We start from the raw sequence: 18629 nt of genomic DNA on the forward strand, positions 1-18629 counted from the left end.
CTCTGGTCGTTTGCAAAGGTGCTGGGCCTGCTCACGTTTTGATGTTTTCTCCTGTGTTATCGGATGTGCATGCTCCTGTTTGTGTCATGGGGCAGGGCACACACTCTCTGCCCTGCCCTCTCGGTCCTGTCCATGCCTGACGTCAGAGCTGCCAGTGTGGCCATCGCGTTTTTGGTAACAGCGCAGCTCTCTTAATAAGGGGAAGGGTGAAGAGGACGAGGGTGAGGATGCAGGAGGGAGGAGGAGCAGAATGATGATGTTGGGAACTTTCTAGAATGAGGACACAGGAACTGCTTGTGCTTCTGCTGGGGCTGGCCTAAGGCCACACTGATGACAGGCGCCTGTAGGGTCCAAGTCTGAGTCAGCAGAGGTCTCCGTGGGACCCCTGTGCAGCTCCCCGGGCCCCTCCCTGCAGTCCCTGATGAGGAGCTTGTGGAGTTGCTGGGCTGCGGCGTCCAGGCTGGGGTCTGGCTTCCTGAGCCAGGGGCAGGAAGCTGAGAAATTTAGGGACGCTCTTTCCGGGTTTACTGAACTCCCTAGATTTTGGTCATAGCTGTAGAAAATGATCTCATGTGGGATTTTTTTTTCCTTTAAATTTTATTCAGCATATAAAGACTGCTCTGCCTTCCCAACACCCTGCCCCCACCCTCCTTTCTCCTCCCTATGTGACGTGATGTCTTTCTTCTATCTTGTTGTCTTACGCCTCAGGAAATGGGTCAAAAGTAGGGGAATTAGGTCAGAAACAAAGGGCGCGAGGCGTTAGCTGGGAGGATGGAGAAGGGCGAGCTTTCCCAGCGACCTTTACGACCTTTACGGCCTTTACGACAGGAATGACTGCCACGGGCCGCTCCTCTCCCTCCACTGAGGGGGCGCGGGGACAGGTGCTGGGCCAGGCTCTGCTGGAGTCTGAGAGTGGCCCTTTGTCCCTGGGGAGGGCTGCCTGCAAGCAGAGGGAGGGAGGACCCCGGCTCGGGTGTGATCCGCGTGAGGCGCAGGGCACTTTCATTTGGGGTGAGTAATAGCCTGGGTCGGGCTGGGGAGGGTGGGCGGCCAGGGCTTGCTGCCTTGCCGAGGGACGCGCTTGCTCTGGGGTGACAGGCCTTCCCGGCAATGGCAGGCAACGGGTCAATGACATAGGGCTTTTTACAAATATAAACAATCCCCCCTTTCACAAATACTCAAGCAAACTAAAGCTGGGCTTCTAATTGTCGCCCTGGCCCGGACCCAAGGCAGAGGTTTGGACTTACTCCCTGCTTGGATTAATCTGGAATAACTCCCCCTGTCCTCTCTTACCACCCAGCCCGTACTCTAGAATCTAGAGACTCGACACTATTGATATTTGGGGTCACACAACCCTTTGTCGTGGAGGGTGGCTCTGAGTGTTGTAAGACATGTGGCAGCGTCCCCAGCTTCTATCCACTGGATGCCAACAGTAGCCGCCAAGCCGAGTTGTGACAACCAGACACATCTGCAGACATTGCTAAATGTCCCCTGGGCGGGGTCAAATCACCCCCAGTTGAGAACCACTGGTGTACCGTATAGGTATTTAAAGGCTTTAATATCATGCCTCAGAGCTTCAAAGTTCACACAAGTGGCCTGATTTTGATTAAAGATCAAATTCAGGGTGAGGAAATGGCAACAGAGTCCTGCGTAATGGGGCATGATGAGACCAGTCCTGCAGGAAACTCGTTCTATGGCCTTGGGCAAGCCACTGTCCTTCTTGAGCCTTATACTTGCCGGCCAAAAATACAGCAAAATAACAGTCTTCTCAGCGTGCAGCTGTGCTCTGAAGAAAAGAGCGATACAATGGCGGTCAGAGCTGGGAGTTCTCTGGAGGAAATTTGCACTGTAGGGAGGCCATGTGATGATTTTGCTGTGCTTTCACTGGAAGTTTCTTTAAACTGCGTTGATGGTCTGTTGACTTATGGAGACTTGACAGTCAAAATCTCCGCCAAAAAAAAACCTGATTTCAAATATTCTGTTCTGTTGTTCCTATACGCCTTGGGAATCGCCCAGGAATCCCTAAATGGCATTTCTCAGTTTGTCCCTCACCTGCAGGAACAACGCAAGCAGCCTTTGCTGGAACTTGAGGGGTGCTCTGGCAGCCTTGGATGGGGTGCGCTCAGCAGTGAGCCCGGCTACGGCCCGGCTGCCGCCCCTCCTGAGAAGCTCGCAGACGGATCCCAAATGGGCAAGAGGCACATCCCAAGACCCAGAGCAGGCCCTGCTCATTGTAGACATTCCTTAATTGTAGACATTTTTGCATTAAATGAGTCATGAGTTAAAAAAATAAAATCACTTTACTATGAGCCAAGAGCTCTGGTCCCAACATTTCCTCTTCCCCTGTTTGGGCCTTGCTTTCCTTACATGAGACATGAGAGAGCTAGACTAGATGACTTCTAAGTCCACTTCCAACTTTGACATTCTTTAGTTCCTGCTATAGTTCGGATATTTGACCCCCTCCAGATCTCATGGAGAAATTGGATCCCCAGTGTTGGAGGTGGGGCTGGTGGGAGGTGTTTGGGTCATGAATGGCTTGGTGTCATCTCACTTTATTCCTTCCTGTGAGAGCTGGTTGTCTAAAAGAGCTGGCACCTCCCCCCCCTTCTCTTGCTCCTCTCTCTCTCTTTCTCCTCTTCTCTCGCCGTGTGATCTCTCCATGCTGGCTCCTTGTCACCTTCTGCCAAGAGTGGAAGCTCCCGGAAGCCCTCACTGAAGCAGATGCTCATGCCATGCTTCTTGTACAGCCTGAAGAATTGTGAGCCAAATAAACCTCTTTTCTTTATAAATTACCCAGCCTTGGGTATTCCTTTATAGCAACACAAACAGACTAAGACGGTTCTCGCTACCATCCATGATTCTTGAACAGCTTTCAACAACGTTTATTGTGGGCACACAGAAAGCAATGCAGATGGTGTCCTCCACAAGCTCACAGTCTGGGTGTGTAAACCATTGCTCATTTGGGGCCAGACTCCAGGGGTCTGAATTCTTATGAGCTGTGTTTGTAAAATGGACATAAACCTAGTCCTAGTCATAGAATGAGCAATGTTCTCATATCCATGCCTGGCCCATGATGAAATCTCAGTACACGTTAGCTGTTAGTCTTGTTACAATTCGGTGTGATCTGAGCACCATAATAAAGCTGTAAACAACATGTTGGGGAGGCCTGAGGATGAATGTCACCCAAGGCAATCCCAGAAGACTTGACCATTGCACGTCTGTGGCTTTAACAAGGGAAAGACTCAGAAACCAGGAGCCTCCAAGTAAGTCCAGTTGCCCAGCAGCCCACGTGGCCGCTCCCAAGCCAGTGGACTGTCTTGCGGAAGTGAGCAGCCTGCCTCCCCACTGTGTCCTCTCCAGAGTAGCCTGGGCTTAGGCTCTGCTGAGGTCACTCCCAACTGCGAACAGCTGCTTTAAGGGAAAGGGCAGCTGTTGTTGAAATGATAGAATTTCCTAGTATTTTAATTGTTTAGGGGAATAAATGGCCAATGACTCAGAGAAATAATATCAGCTACTGGTGCTGAGAAAGACCTGGAATTTCTGTACTAGTTTTGTGAATGCAAAGTCATTAAAGCATGATTGTCATTAAAACACCCCAGCATAGCTAAATAAAAATCAAGTCTGGAGAACTGACTGAGCTGCCCCTGGTGGCAGTGATCAGTGGTGCCCAAGAGGTGCACCAAGGACATGTCAGTCCCAGAAAAGGGGAATTGGTGCCCCAGAAGTGGTTATTAATGAATCTTAAATTTCCCTTGGCTTTTGGCTTTATTTTGGCTCCTCTGGCAGTGACATCAAATGTAACTACCAAATGCCGAGATGATGCAATGGGGAAAATTGTCTTGTCTTTTCAACAAATGGTGCTGGGACCCCTGGATATCACAGGTGAAAGAATGAAGCTAGACCTTTCTTCACAAAAACTAACTCAAAACCTATCTGTCAAAGATCTAAATGTAATAACTAAAAACTACAAGACTCTCAGAATAAAACATAGGGACAAATCTTCATGACCTGGCATTAAGCAATGGTTTCTTAGATATGACACCAAAAGTACAAGAGACCAAAAAGAAAACAAAAATAGATGAGTTGGACTTCATCAAAATTAAAAACTTTTGTGATTCAAAGGACATTATCAAGAAAGTGAAAAGATAAACCACCGCATGGGAGAAAATACTTGCACACAAAATCTTGTACACAAATACCCATGTCAGCGTTATTCATAATAGCCAAAAGTATTCATAGAAACAAACCAGATGCCCAACAGCCAGATGCCGAACAGAAGGTGGTCTATCCACACAATGGGATGCTGTTCAGCCATAAAAAAGGAGTGAAGTACTGCCAGAATCAATGACATGGATGAACCCTGAAAACATTAATCTGAGTGTAAGAAGCCAGATACAGAAGGCCCCATGTTGTATGATTGTACTTACCTGAAAAGTCCAGAATAGACAACCAAATGCACAGAGGCAGAAAGCAGATCAGAGGAAAGGCGGAGTGACTGCTGATGGGGATGGGGTTTCTTTTTGGGCTAATGAAAATTTTCTGGAACTAGATAGAGGCGATGGTTGTACAACCATGTGAATATACTAAAAATTGCTAATTGTGCACTAATGGTATGTGAGTTATATCTCAAAAAAAAGTGGCTACAAGTAACGCCTCTATCTCAGTGCTGGCCACACCTTTTCATCCCTTCCTTGGTCTTTTTCCACCTGAATTGCTACCGCAAGCTAAGTGTCTCTAGTCCGTACTTTGCAGGTGATTACTTTTTAACGTAACAGAAATTTATTTTGTCTCTGTTGCATTTCATCTTGTTATTTTAGCTCATCTTCCTATCTTTCAAAATATTATTGAACAGGTAATACCAATATGTGGAAGATTTTTGGTCTCTTCAATTATATGTCATTGATAAATTTGACGAATGTATCTTTCACGAAGACATTGATTAAAAAGCATTGAATAGGAATTGGTCACGGACAGAATGTGGTATTTTGCCTTAAGAAAATGTTTCTTGGAAATTAAAACGATCCTATGGTACAGATGTGACAATTCTGTTATCTGAAGTGATTGGGAATCTGCGTTCGTGGTTTCTGCTGAGTCTGGCTTGTGGTGTCTTATTTCCTTGCATATTGTGAATTTTAGATTATAAATTCATGTTTCTTAGGGTTTCATCTTTGAGATTTCTGTGTGGTCTCTGGAGAAAGGTGTTGCATTGAGTCCCATAGTGCTTTCAGCCAGAGATGTTAATTTCTTACCTGGGGTTAGGTGGGAGCTTAACAGATCATGCAGATAGTATAAATTTGAATCTCAAGCCTAGATAAAGGCAGGGCCCTGTTGAATTACCTGGGGAGATATGTTTTCTATCTAGAGCCCTGGACAAGCTAGATAAACTACTTCATTATCTCTCTTTGCAAGTGACAGATTTTTTTTTTCCATGTCACCTTTTCACCCAGGGTGGAAGGCTTGGAAGGTCTTGGCTGTATGCAGGAATCACCGTTCCAACGTATGCATGACCTGGGCCCAGGCCTCAGCTCCTGTCCTGTGGTGGTGCACCCAAAGCTCTTTGCTCATCAAGATTGGCAGCCCTCTCCTTCCAGTACCCATCCCCCCCCCCCTCAGGGCAGCCACAGCGTCAACTCCTACTTCTTTGGTTTCAATTTCCTTCTTTTTCTTTTTGGCTGCAGAATTTCCCTTTCTTTAGCAAAAGCTCGGTTAATACATTTGAAGGATGTTCATTATCTTTTTCCTACCATTTCTAGGTGTTTTTATAGCAGAAAGGTTTCTAAGTTTTTTAGTTTGCCACATTGCCGGAAGTCTGAGTCTCCATGGTGCAATTTCTCTCTATTAAACTGGCACAAATTTAGCGGGGCTTGTGTGAGGATGCAGGAAGTGCTCGTACGCTACTGATGGGAATCGAAATTGGTACATAAATTCCTGAGGGAATTTGGCAATCCAAAGTGTAAAAAGTTTTGAATATCTTTTGTCCCAGTAATTCCTTCCCATTTCTAGGAATTTAACCTATTGACATCATCACAGATGTGTGCAAAGTTTCAGCTACAAGGATGTTTGTCATAACGTAGCATTTCCAAACATGATAAACTGTTCAAATATTCCAGGCAAGAAAACAAAAAGGAAAAAACAAGAAGGAAGGGAAAGCACTTATATCAGGAAAGGAAAACTTTCTGAGAAATCTCCAGTACGTGAATGCTTGGGACTCTGGGGTCAGATCACTCCTCTTGGCCGTCTCTAGGTATAAGGGAAATGGGAAATCTAGAATTTTTATGTGGGCACAGCACTGAGGTTTTGTTAGTAAGGAAGAAGAGAGGAATGATACCATAATATCTATCTATATCTATGTATCTATTTGTCTACCATCTATCTACCCATTTATCATCTATTAATATCTATCGATATACATCTGAAAAGGTGCACATCAAGTTCTTATTCCTAGTGGGTAGAATTTTAAAGGTGATTTTTACTTTCTTGTTTTTGCATATTTGCTATTCTAAATTTATTTTCAGCAAAGCTGTATCATATTTATAAAAAGAAAAAATCATTTGAAAAAGTTTATAGTTGTTAAGGGTGGGATGGCAGCTGTTGGGGGTAGGACCCAAACCAGGTGTGGTGCCAGAGAATCGTGAGACGCAGAGAACCAAAATATCTCAGAGTGTGGGATTCGGAAAGTTGATGGAGACACTGCAGCTGCCGTTGTGGGGCATTCTGGCTGTTCTTGCTGAGTTATTATTTCCTAGGTTTTACATTTCGGATGGGAGGGTGTGTGTCAAGTTGTTGCCTGGTGTCCTAAGGTGCTGCCTACAACTTATTTGGAACATAGAGGGCAGGAGGTGGGACTCTGCAGCTCCTACATACAGCCCTTCTTGAGGGTCTGGTCACAGAAGGACAAATGCCACTTGCTGGGAACTTCAGAGAAGCACCATCCTTCCCCTTTCCCAGGGATAATGCTGACGATGATGACTACCATTTATTGTTTACTGTGAGTTTAGTGCATTTAGTCCTTAAAACCACTTCACATGGTGGCTATTCATTTTATAACTCAGAAAACCAAGGCTCAGACAGGTTGAGTCACTTGTTTAAGATCATACAGCCAGGACAGCAGGAAAGGGGCGACTGCAGGCTGTCTGGCTCTCGAGTCTTTGTTTGCCATCATTATGTTATTCTGTTCTATTCTATTCAACAATTCCAGTTTGCTCCAAACCGTCCCGGTTCTGGCATTTCAAGTCCCACATCCTGAGAAACTGCTCAATCATAGCAAACCTGGCTGGCTGGATGTGCCTTTGGCATTTGCAGTTCTGAGAGCACCCGGGGTCTGTACGTTCTTCACGCCTGGGTGCGCACCTGGGTGCAACAGAGGCCGGGTATTTTCCATGGTGCCCAGGGCAACAACAGGCACATAACTGGTACCAAAGGAAAAAGATCCTAGTGGAATTAATGAGTGAATAAATTCCTAATACCACCTAGAGCAACTACTTTTAGATTGCTGATTCTGAGTCAGGCACTGTTAGGTGCTGTGGGAAATAAATAAGTGAGTTTTAACTAAATAACTGCGTAATGAGAGTTAACTGAATTATACTCCAGGGTAGAGGCCTGTGCTATTTCGTGGTGTCAACAAAGATTAATTAAGGGATGTTGCATCACAGGCTTGATGGCTTTAATAACAGCAGTGGCCCCTACAGCAGTAACAGTGCTCTGCCCGGTAGGTACGGTGGTTTATATGCCTTATCCGCCACACCGTCTTGTTCCTCTCCCACCCAGCAGACAGGGGAGATAAACAGAGGAGGTGTTCCAACTCAGCTTCACGGGCAAGGAAAGTGAGTCAGAAAGGAGCCACGAGCTTATGATCTAAAGCCATGATTGCATAGTGGGGGCCCTCAGGCCACTTACAGGCCACCAGTGTATTTTGTGGTCTATATGATTTTTTTTTTAAATTGTATTGCATGACAATATTTAAAGATGAAGATTTTGCATAAAAGCCCAGATTTCTAGCTCCTCTTGACAAAGAGGAAGCTGTGACACCGCTGGGTTCTCAATCACTGTCATCACTTGGGGTGAAGACCTGGCTCTTTGGTTTTTCTCATTTCCAGGGCTGTCCTGGCCTGTGTGACCCGAGGCATGAAAACGGAGAGACCAGATGATAGAGAAAATACCTTCAGCGGAAGAAGGCACGTGGCTATGGGTAGCCTCAGTGACCACCATGTTTATCCCATGTTCCAAAGGATCTAGAACAGGTTTATGAAGACAGGCCTGCAGCAAACCCCTTTCTGCTTCAGGAATCTGAATGTTGTCCTTCACCTCCCTTTCCATGGTCACCATCCCCTCTCCCATTTAATCAGTCGAGTCACAAAACCAACTTTTGACTTTTCCCAATTAACCACTTTCTTTAGTAAAGGGCTACTCTACTCTAAAAACTGTTCAGGCCAAACGCCTGGGGGCCATCCTGGGCTCCCTCCTATCCCCCTCACACCTCCTTCTACTGCCCTAGGACTACCAGCAGCTCTTGCTCGCAGCTGCGATAGTGTCCCAATTGTTCTTCCTGGTTCCACCGTCGCCCTGCTGCCACCGTTCCCAACACTGCCACAGAGGGATCCCATTAAACACAAGTGACATCATGGTCCTCTCCTTGGCAGTTTGCCATGTCACTCAGAGTCAACCTTTGTCCCTACTGTGGCCTCTGCCACTCTCTGCCCTCCTTTTGCTCCAGCCACACTGGTCCAGCCCCCTCCTGAGGGTCTTTGAATACAGCAAGCGTCTCACTGCCTGGGGGCTTTGTACTTGCTGGTGGTTTCGGTTATACAAGGCTGCATAACAGATCATCCCAAAACTTAATGGCTTAAAGCAATAATAGTCACCTACCATCTCCCATGGCTTCTGTGGGACAGGAGTCCAGGAGCAGCTAAGTAGGGTGGTCCTGGCTCATAGTCCTTCGTGAGGTTGCAGGTTGTTGGCAGGGGCTGAGTCGTCTGCGGCTCGACTAGGTTGGGGGATCTGCTTCCAAGGGGGCTCACTCATGTGGCTGGCAAGTTCGTGCTGATGGTTGGCAAGAGCCCCAGTTCCCAGCCAGGTGGACCCCTCCATGAGCACACAGTAGGATGTCTTGAGGACACGAAGGGTGGATTCCTTCAGAGTGAAAGAGCCCGGAGAGCCAGGTGCAAGCTGTAATAGCATTTCCTTAGTCTTAAAAGTCACACACCATCACTTCTGCTACAGGGAGGTGCTACCAAGGTTGCAGATGCCAAGAGGTGGGGATCCCTGGGGGCTGCAGCCACATCGGTCCCTCTGTCTGGACGCTCTTCCCTCAGCAACTGCAAGGCAGACTCATGTTTCCTTGAGGTTCCTGCTCACATGTTCCTTATAAGAAAGGTCCTTACAGCCCGCCCCTTATATTATAAAATTACGCCCTCATGACATTCCTGTCCTGCTTTCCTTTTCTTCACAGCACCCGCCATACCTGCATTGTTGTATATTTCTTTGCTTACAGTCTGTCTCCCTCCAGTAGAATGAATTCTCAGCATTTAGACCAGCGTCTGGTGCGTAGAAGGTGCTCAGTATTTTGTAGGCGAATGCATAGCCTACATGCATTAAGTATTAATATTTATTGAATGCATAAAACCCTACTTCGTTGAATATACTTCATCACATCATATGGAGGGCACAGACTATCAACATGTTTATCACTGCATATGCTGACCTTGATTGCCTGGCTGAGGTCGTATTTGTCGGGTGTCTCCACTGCAGAGCTATTGGGTTTTCTGCTTTTCCACCCTGGATCGTTTGGAAGGAAGGCACTATGTGTGGCTCACACTTAAGAAGTGAGAGTTATGCTGCACCTCCTTACAGACGAAGTATCTTCGTAATTTATTTGGAGTTCTGCACAGGAAAGTTGTTTCTTCTCCCTCATTTTTTAGCTAGTGCAATCATTTATTTAGATCAGCATGGACTCATGGATATTTCTTTTATGCTTTGGCTTATAATCCAATCCCATTTTGTTTTGTGTACTACCTCTACATATCTTCTAGTCCTTTCCCCCATCCATTCTTTCTACTGTAGGCAGAGCGTGATTCTAAGACATAAATCTAATCATGCCAACCTTATAATGGACACCATTGTTCTCAGGATAAAGTTCAACTCCATTGCATAGTGTTAAACATCCCTCTCAACCTGGGCCCGGCCCACCCCTCCAGCCTTTTTTTTTCCCATCTCCCCGACATGGAGGCTGAGCTCTGGCCATGCTGAACTATTTTTCTTTATTTCTGTGTCTTTACAAACGTCCATACAGGACTTTCCACTGCTAAGAGACAAGCTCTTAGTCCAGTGACTATTTTTTACTATGTTTGGAGTTAAGCTATAAAAAAAAAATCCCCTGTAATATGAAAAATAAATATTTCATCTCTCCCTGGTTCCTGGCACACTGCTTCTAAATCCCTTGGAATTTCCTGGGTGATAGGAAAGTCTTTTGTTCTAATGAGGCCACTGGCGGTGGGCCCCTGGATAGCTTCAGGGTGGGCTGGTTGCCAGGAAGACCAAGGCATGATTAGAGGGTTCGAACTTTTAGCCCCACTCTGGATCTTCCGGGGGAGGGATTGGAGATTGACTTAATCACCAATGGCCAGTGATTTCATCAATCATGGCTACAGAATGAAACTTCTATAAACCCCCTAAGTGCTGGGGTTCAGAGAGCTTCCAGGCTGGTGAACACGCCGAGGTACTGGGAGCAGGGTGCACCTGCAGAGGGCGTGGAATCTGCACAGCCCTCCCCACGCCTTGCCCTGTGTGGCTCTTCCATCTGGCTGTTCCAGAGTTGTGTCCTTTATGATAAATGGGTAAATGTAATACAGCGTTTTCCTGAGTTCCGGGAGCTGTTCTAGCGAATCATCCAACCTGATTTATAGCCAGTCAGTCAGAGGCATGGTGGCAACCCGAGACTTTTGAGTGTCATCTGAAATAGGGGAAGTTTATGGGATTGAGCCTTTAACCTGGGGGTGTCTGTGCTAACTCGAGTAGTTTGTGTCAGAAGTAAATTGAATCGCAGGATACCCAGTTGATATCTGGAGACTTGGAAAATTGGCCGATGTGGGAAAAAACTCCCACACATTTGGTGTCAGAAGTATTAACAGAAAAAGCAGTTCACTCCCCTCCTGTCAATCTAGCTTGCTATGTATGGGCAAACTCCATGCTGAGTTCTAGAAATGCGTGTGTGTGTGTGTGTGTGTGTGTGTGTCTCATGAAGGCAGCAGACATGTGTACATCCTCATAGTCCCAGAACCTGGGTATGTGCTTGTATTATAGATAGATCCCCAAATATTTGCTCCTTAAATTATTAACAGAATGAATAACTAAATAAAACATGAATAAGTGTAAGGATGGGCAAATGAATGGAAGAATGAATTGGTTGTATCTTCTTATTGCCCTCAGGGTCAGAAGTGGTTTCCAAATGTTGGAATTTTGACCATTGAATTGAGCTGACCTGAATTCTGAGCCTTGGTCAGCAGTTGGCTGGGGACGGGAGTGGGACTTGGTGAGCCACAGCACATCAGTGAGGAGAGAGCATGCAGGTGCATGGAAAAGCGACTCAAGGACACACAAGCCCCAGGTATGTGCAGGAATCTTAGGGAGGGCATTGGACACTGGGAAAATGAGCTTTTCTTTGCACTTGAAGTTCAAAGAGCACCTGAAAAGGCCACACAGCCGGTCAAGCCCAGGTGCTTATTTCTGGTCCACCTCAAATACGGAATGCTTGGGGAGACTGCAGAGGGGAGGCTGCCTACATTGTCAGGATTTGAACAGGTGGAGAAGAAGGTGAGCGAGGTAGGGGAGGAGGTGGGGCACAGCCTGGGCAGGGGGCCAGGAAGGGGTTGTTCTGAGGAGTGGAGCGGGCAGTAAGTGGGGAACAGACCCCGTTATGAAGGGTGTTGAACGCCAGGGTGCAGAGCTGAAATTGTGCCTGTAGGCAGCAGAGATCTCATTTAAAACAGCAAATCAACAAAGAGCTATAGCCTTATTTTTTATTACAAAGTATTATAATAAATGCTAATTATAGAAATATTGGAAAATATAGAAAAGAATCATGAGTCAGACATCACCCAGAGAAAACAATACTTTCGATGTATTTCCCTCCAAAAACAGTCCTGCTTTGGTCACAGTCATGTGTGTCCTTGAGTCACCTCTCGGTCCAATGTCCTTCTTCTTCTGAGCTCTCCAAATCTTCCTTGTCTCTGCCCCTTCCCTGTGACCCCACAATGCCCACCCTCCTCCCTCAGAGGAGCTGAGTGTCTTGTCCTGGACAGTTTAACTGGCGATGCTGGGATTTATTATATATGAGGGGAATGTTATTGTAGCATCATACAGTGAATAAATTAAAACAAAATATTTCTGCCTTTAAAGTCCCCCAGCACGGCCTCCATTTCCATAGTTGCAGCCATCCACAGTGTTGTTCACTCCTCCTCCTCCTCCTCCTTCCACCCCACATCCTCACCCCTCCACCCTCTGCTCCAGGCAGCATCTTACACAACCCTGGATGCAGCCTTGAGGCTCCATCCATGTTAGGTGGCCTCTGAGTGGCCAGGGACAAAGTCAGGAGCGAGGGGAAACATTCAGGCCTGCAAGGACAGCCAGATTTCCATGACACCCTGTCCTTGTCATGGACGTCCTTCCACCGAAGCTCCCCCGCCCAGGATCCGAGGGCTCACCAGAGATAGCATGGAGGTCCTGTCCGGACAAGGCACATCTAGGGGCTGGCTCAATGCAGAGAAAGGAGCCACCTATCCTTTCTACCTGGCAGGGTGATCGAGGGGTCAAATGACATAATGGATAATAAAACGCCACATAGATATAAGGGATTGTTATAAAATTGTTTTTATTGGGAAATATAATCTGAGTTCTAAACAACCATTTTCAGATGAACTCTTGGAACATAATTATAGTGGACATCTGTTGTTTTTGGTCTGCCCAGTGGCCCTTTCCCCTTCTTCTGGCAACAGTACCGCCCACCCTCCTTCCTCTGGGGAAGTGCACCCACCTCCTTAACTCCAAACTTGTGACCATGGTGGGGCTGCTGTTGCATCACTCCACCTCAGGTCCCCGGGACGGGCAGTGACCCCGGCTTGGCCTATCCCAGCAGCCCCACCCCCACCCACCATCCACGATGATGGTCTGTGGGATCCAAGACCCACCGATGATGGTCCGTGTGATCTGGTCAACTGCCATTCTTCCTTGAGACTTTGCCGTTCTGAAGCACTGAGAAAGGCCCTTTCCTTCCTCTGGAGGTTGCTGAGCAGGAGTGACATGAGCTGTCTTCGTCTGTTTGGGCTGCTATAACAAAATACCTTAGACTGCCTGGCTTATGCACAACAGAAACTCACTTCCTGCAGTTCTGGAGGCCAGGAGGCCAAGACCAAGGTGCCAGCAGATTTGGTGTCTGGTGAGGGCCTGCTTCCTGGTTCACAGATCGCTATTGTTTGACTGTCCCCTCCAAAACTCATGTTGAAACAATCTCTAACGTGGCAGTGTTGAGAGGTGGGGATTTTAAGAGGTGGGTGGTGATCTATCTATGAAGTAATGGATTGATGGGGGGAGAACACTGGCTTTACGAGAAGAGGAAGAGAGACCCGAGCTAGCACGGTAACACGCTCGGCCCCTCTCCGTGTGAGGGTGCTCTGCCTCAGGACTCTTCAGAGCGTTCCCCCCAGCAAGAAGGCTCTCAACAGATGTGGCCCCTTGACCTTGACCTTCTAATCCTCCATAAATGTACAAAATGAATTCCTTTTTTTAATAAATTGCCCAGTTTCAGGTATTCTGTTATAAGCAACAGAAAACAAACTAAGATGGTGATTTTTTGCTGTGTCCTCACGTGGAGGAAGGGGCAAGAAGGTCTCTCTTGGGCCTCATTTAAGAGGGCACTAACCCCATTCATGGGGGCTCCATCCTCATGACCCGATCACTCCTAGGGCCCCACCCCCTAATGCCACCACCTTGGGGGTTAGGATTTCAACATACAAATTTGGGGGGGACACAAACGTTCAGTCCATATCATGGTTGTCAACAGTCATGTCTTGCCCTCCTCCTGCCTCCTATGCCATTTAGAGGATGCTTCTGCAGCAGGGAGGATAAGGCCAACCTGGGGGTTAGTGCTGGGAAGCAGAATCCAGAGTCGGAGAGGGCGGCTCCCCCACCCCTTCCAGCGTTAGAGCCCCTGGTCCTGGCTGTCCCCAAGACAGGCGCTGTCCCTGTGCTTTCCTGCCTTGTTTTTTCCTTCAGCTAGAGTGGACTTTTTGTCTCTTACATCTGAAAGAGTCCTGACCAATACAAGCTGACCCTTTCATAGGTGGGAGGTGCCTATCTATGAATATCCAACTATTTTATGTGAGAACATCTTACTTCTCTAAAGAGATCTGATATGTCTCATGGGAAGAACATTGGGCTTGACTCAGGGTAGTCAGCAGACGGTAAAGACACAGCTATTGAATTAAACCAACCTGAATTAGTGATCTTTACACATACCCCCTTCATCTCCCTTAATTCCATTTCAGAACATGTTGTGGTAAATAAAAAATAATACATAACAGATGCTTTGTATAGATGCTTGAATGAGCCAATGCATACATTCATAATTAAATTAAGGAAAACTTAGTGTTTGCTCACTTTTGTCTCTTCCTAGAGGCAATTCTGCTTGCTCCAAAGACTTGAGAGGCGAGGGCTGTAACACTCTGGGAAAGAGACAAGGAAAACTGGAACTTCTTTTTCTGTTCTGGGATCTTGTTTTGAAGTGTTGCTTAAAACAACTGTGTCTCATCCAGTTACTGGCAACTGTTTCTTGCAGAAGCAATTTCCAAGACAAAATCGGACTAGTTGAATGCGGAGTTTGAGGATATGTCGAGCATCCTCAGAGGAGTGTGGTTTCTGGGTGAGGTGGGGGCACCAGCTAGCAGGCAGCCCATTTTTTGAAAACTCAAAATAGAATAGCAATGCCACCACCAACATGACCTAATCTTCAGCAGGAAAATGTAGCAAGAAGCTGGAAGGGAGAGAGATTAAGAAATGCAATCGCTAAGACGACACTTGGGAATTTTAGATTGCTTCATCCTATTAGCAGAGATTAAATAAATACATTTCACTTAAAGTCATGCATTGTTAACCCAAATGTATGCTCCTGTTGAAGGTCAATACAACGTTTAATACACTTGGCATGTGAATAAGGACTCCCGTGTCGCAGAGGCTAAGGGGGCCCTTCTGCTCCCAGGATGAGGACTGGGCTTCCCAGCTTACTCCAGGTCTGAGCAAGGGGATGCTGAGCTGGCGGCAGGGGTCAGAGGGAGGAGACAAAAGCTTTGAAACGTGCACTCCTCTGAGGCTCTCAGTGCTGGCTCTGGACACATACCTGCCCGTGACCTTGTTCTTCCTTTCCTCGTCTACAAAGTGCCCTGCTTGCTTCACGGTGTTGTTTCAAGGATCAGATGAAATAGTTTATGATAATATGTTTTAAAAATCACAGGCCGGGTGTGGTGGCTCATGCCTTTGTTCTCTTTGCCTCAGTTCCCTTGACTGTGAAATGGACATAATTGTATCCATCTCAGAGGACAGTTGTGAGAATGAAGTGATTCCATTCATGTAAAGTACTTGGAATAGCATCTGGTGCATAATAAGTGCTCAATAAATAAGCTGTCATTATTTATGATCAACAGTAGGCATGCTGGCCTTGCTAATAACACGTGCTAAGATCACATGTGTCATCGTAGGCAGACACTGAGCTTTTCTGTGATAAAATGAGGTATTGTACAAGAAGCAGGTTGGTCAGTGTCAGCACTATTGACATTTTGGGCCGATAACACCGTGCTACGGGGGTCCGTCATGTGTGTTAGGGTGTTTAGCGGCACCCCTGGCCTCAACCCACTAGATGCCTGTAGCACCCCTTGCTTCCCTGTTGGGACAACCAGAAATGTCCCCAGACATTGTCAAATGCCTCGTGGGTGGTGGTGGGGAGGGAGGCAAAATTGCCGTCTGTTGAGAACTGCTAGACGAGAAGCAGAGTTCTTAGGCCAGAGATCTGCAGGTCTTGGAAGTCCCAAAGATGAGCTTTGAGAAGTCTGTGAACCCCCTGAAATTGTACGTGAACTTGTGTGATGCACACGTACGCAAGCTCATGTGCATTTTTCTCAGAAGAGCACCCCGGTTTTTAATGAGTCTCAAGGCAGTCTGTGATGAAAGAATTCTACACCACTGTTCTGAGTCCCTTCTCACTCTGACATAGACTGGTCCATGCTCTAAGGGGAAAGGGGTTTTTTAGATAAGCACCAAGTTCCTCCTGGTCACTGTGTGATGCGCTCTGTCTTTCTCTCTGAGCTTCCTGGTGACACTGCTGCCTCCAACCTGCTTTCCTCCCCCCCAGAGCCTCTCTCTTCTCTCCCGTGCTGGAAACTCCAGGGACTTTTCCCTTTTCTGGGAAGTCTGAGTCCACTCTCCAAACAGCCAGCTGCTCATCCCTGTTCTCCCTGTGGGGCCCCTGAGCTGTGAGGAGGTGGCAGGGGATGGGCGGGGGGAGCGAGAAGGGTTGTTGGGCAGACACGAGGAGAGGGGCGGGTCGTAGGACCCCTCTTTCCGAACAGCCTTGGCCCTGTGCTGGCTTTGTTCCTGTCCCTTCCTGCTGGTGTTCTGGTCCTTGTTATCTTGCGCAGAGCCAGGGAGGCCGGTAGCTTTTTGTCCAAGGTCACTCTGCTGGGGAGCTAATACTGACACTGCTGGGACCAGGCATGAACCTATTGTGTCCTGCAGCCGAAGCTTCGCTCGGCCCCAGGATCTTCACGAAACGCGAACAGACTGAACACTACTCGGAGTCTCTCATGGAGAACTTGGCTCTTAACGAAGGAAATGTGTTCCCTTTCCAAACAGAATCTGAATCTTCATTTAGACAGAATTAGGAGTCGGGAGGAAGGAAGGGAGCCCAACGCACTCCAGCGTTTTAAATAAAAGAATGGGGAGGGGCACGAGGAGAGTAACTTTATTCAAATACCATCAGCTGATCGGCAGGTGCAGGTGGTGAGACCAAAGTCCCCCACAACTAGCCCCTGCGAAGTCAAATCCCTTTCCCTTCCTTTTTACCTCCCTTGTCTGCCTTAAGGAATGGGTGAGAAAGACTGATTCCTCTGCAGTGTGCACCTAGACCTAACATATTTGTTAGGTGTCAAGACTGGATGAAGACAGGTGTAGGCTAGGAAACTATTACAGTTTGGGTATTTGCCCAAGTCACCAGCATCGTGATTCACTCTTTCCCTATAGCTCTGTCCAAGGTGACTTCCACGTCTGGGGAGGTCCTCAGGACCATGCCAGCCCTGTCATTTGTGAACCAACTGACTTATGGGGCTGATAAGAGTGCCCACCTGCTAGGATTCTTGTGAAGACTAAATGAGACGGTGCATACACACTTTGGGGCACATTTTCTGGCATGTAATAAGCACAGAATGAAAATGAGTTATTATTGTTTCTACAGGGGCTGAAGACTATAGCACTTGAGACTATATTGAGCAGACACAGCTAATGGGATTGAACCCATTTTAGAGGTAAAGAAGTTGGATAAATAGGAGAGAGTGGGTAGTAAGCTGTATATATGCTGAAATCAGACTTAGGGAAGACGGGGAGGGCACTGTTTGAAGCCCAAGACCAGAAACCAAAGCTTATGTCCCCATGCTTATGGCATCCCAGAGATCAATGCCATGCCCTTGGGTATATCAGCTGGGTCTCCTAACCTGGAATCAGAATGATAGCAGCTACCTCCTGGGGGTGGGGTGGGTGGAACATGGAGTGGCTGGGAACCCAATGACTTGAAGACCCAAGGGGAGATTTATAGAATACACATCCCCTTTTGGGTTTCCCACAACTAGCCTAGACTTGACCTGAGATTTAAGAATGAAGGAGATACTATTTTTTGTAACCAGCATAGGCTTGAAGACTAACAGAAAACATACATGGAATACTGGGATTTGTGGTGAGTGAAACATTGTATGGGACAAGAGCAGTGCTTTTGAGTGAAAGTCATGAACCAGAGGCCTCCGAGCAAAACATGAATCTTTGGGGGCTAATGAGTTCAGTTGACTTTTTAGGAAAACCACTGTGACAAAACTCTGGGAGCCCTCCGTGAAAACAGGAGTTAACTATGTGTTAGTCAGAGCTCTGTATCTCTGTATTTGTTTATGCCGACACACACACAGAGATTTATTTAGAGGAACTGGCTCACACAAATGATGAGGTTTGGTGAGTCCAAAGTCAGATGGGGTAGGCGGGCAGGCTGGAGGCTCAGGGCAGAGTTGCAGTTTGAGTCCAAAGGCAGTCTGCTGGCAGAATTCCTTCTTGCTCAGGGGAAATCAACTTTTTTCTACCAAGGCCTTCAACTGATTGGATGAGGCCCACGCACATTAGGGAAGATCACCTGCTTTGCACAAAGTCCATCAACTTAAATGTTAATCTCATCCAAAAAGCACTTTCACAAAAACATCCAGAATAATGTTTGGCAAGATATCTGGGCACCTGGCCCATCCAACTTGACACATAAAATTAACCATCACAAACTACACGGGCGAGGCTAAGACTCTGGGTTCATGGAAGAACTCTATGGCTGTACAAGGCTTGGA

The 18629-nt window shown here is 47.0% G+C and overlaps 1 protein-coding gene across 1 annotated transcript in view; it reads left to right on the top strand.

Annotated features, from left to right (window-relative positions):
* Positions 1-823: 823 nt before the first annotated feature.
* The window catches only part of LOC123621720, a 66135-nt gene continuing 48329 nt past the window's right edge, over positions 824-18629 (top strand). The window contains exon 1 of the mRNA XM_045527623.1: positions 824-1011. Within this exon, the coding sequence (XP_045383579.1) occupies positions 831-1011 (181 nt within the window). The 5' untranslated portion in view covers positions 824-830. The remainder of the gene's footprint in view (positions 1012-18629) is intronic.

This window comes from Lemur catta, chromosome 16 (genome assembly GCF_020740605.2).
Source record: "Lemur catta isolate mLemCat1 chromosome 16, mLemCat1.pri, whole genome shotgun sequence".
NCBI classification, from domain to species: Eukaryota; Metazoa; Chordata; class Mammalia; order Primates; family Lemuridae; genus Lemur; species Lemur catta.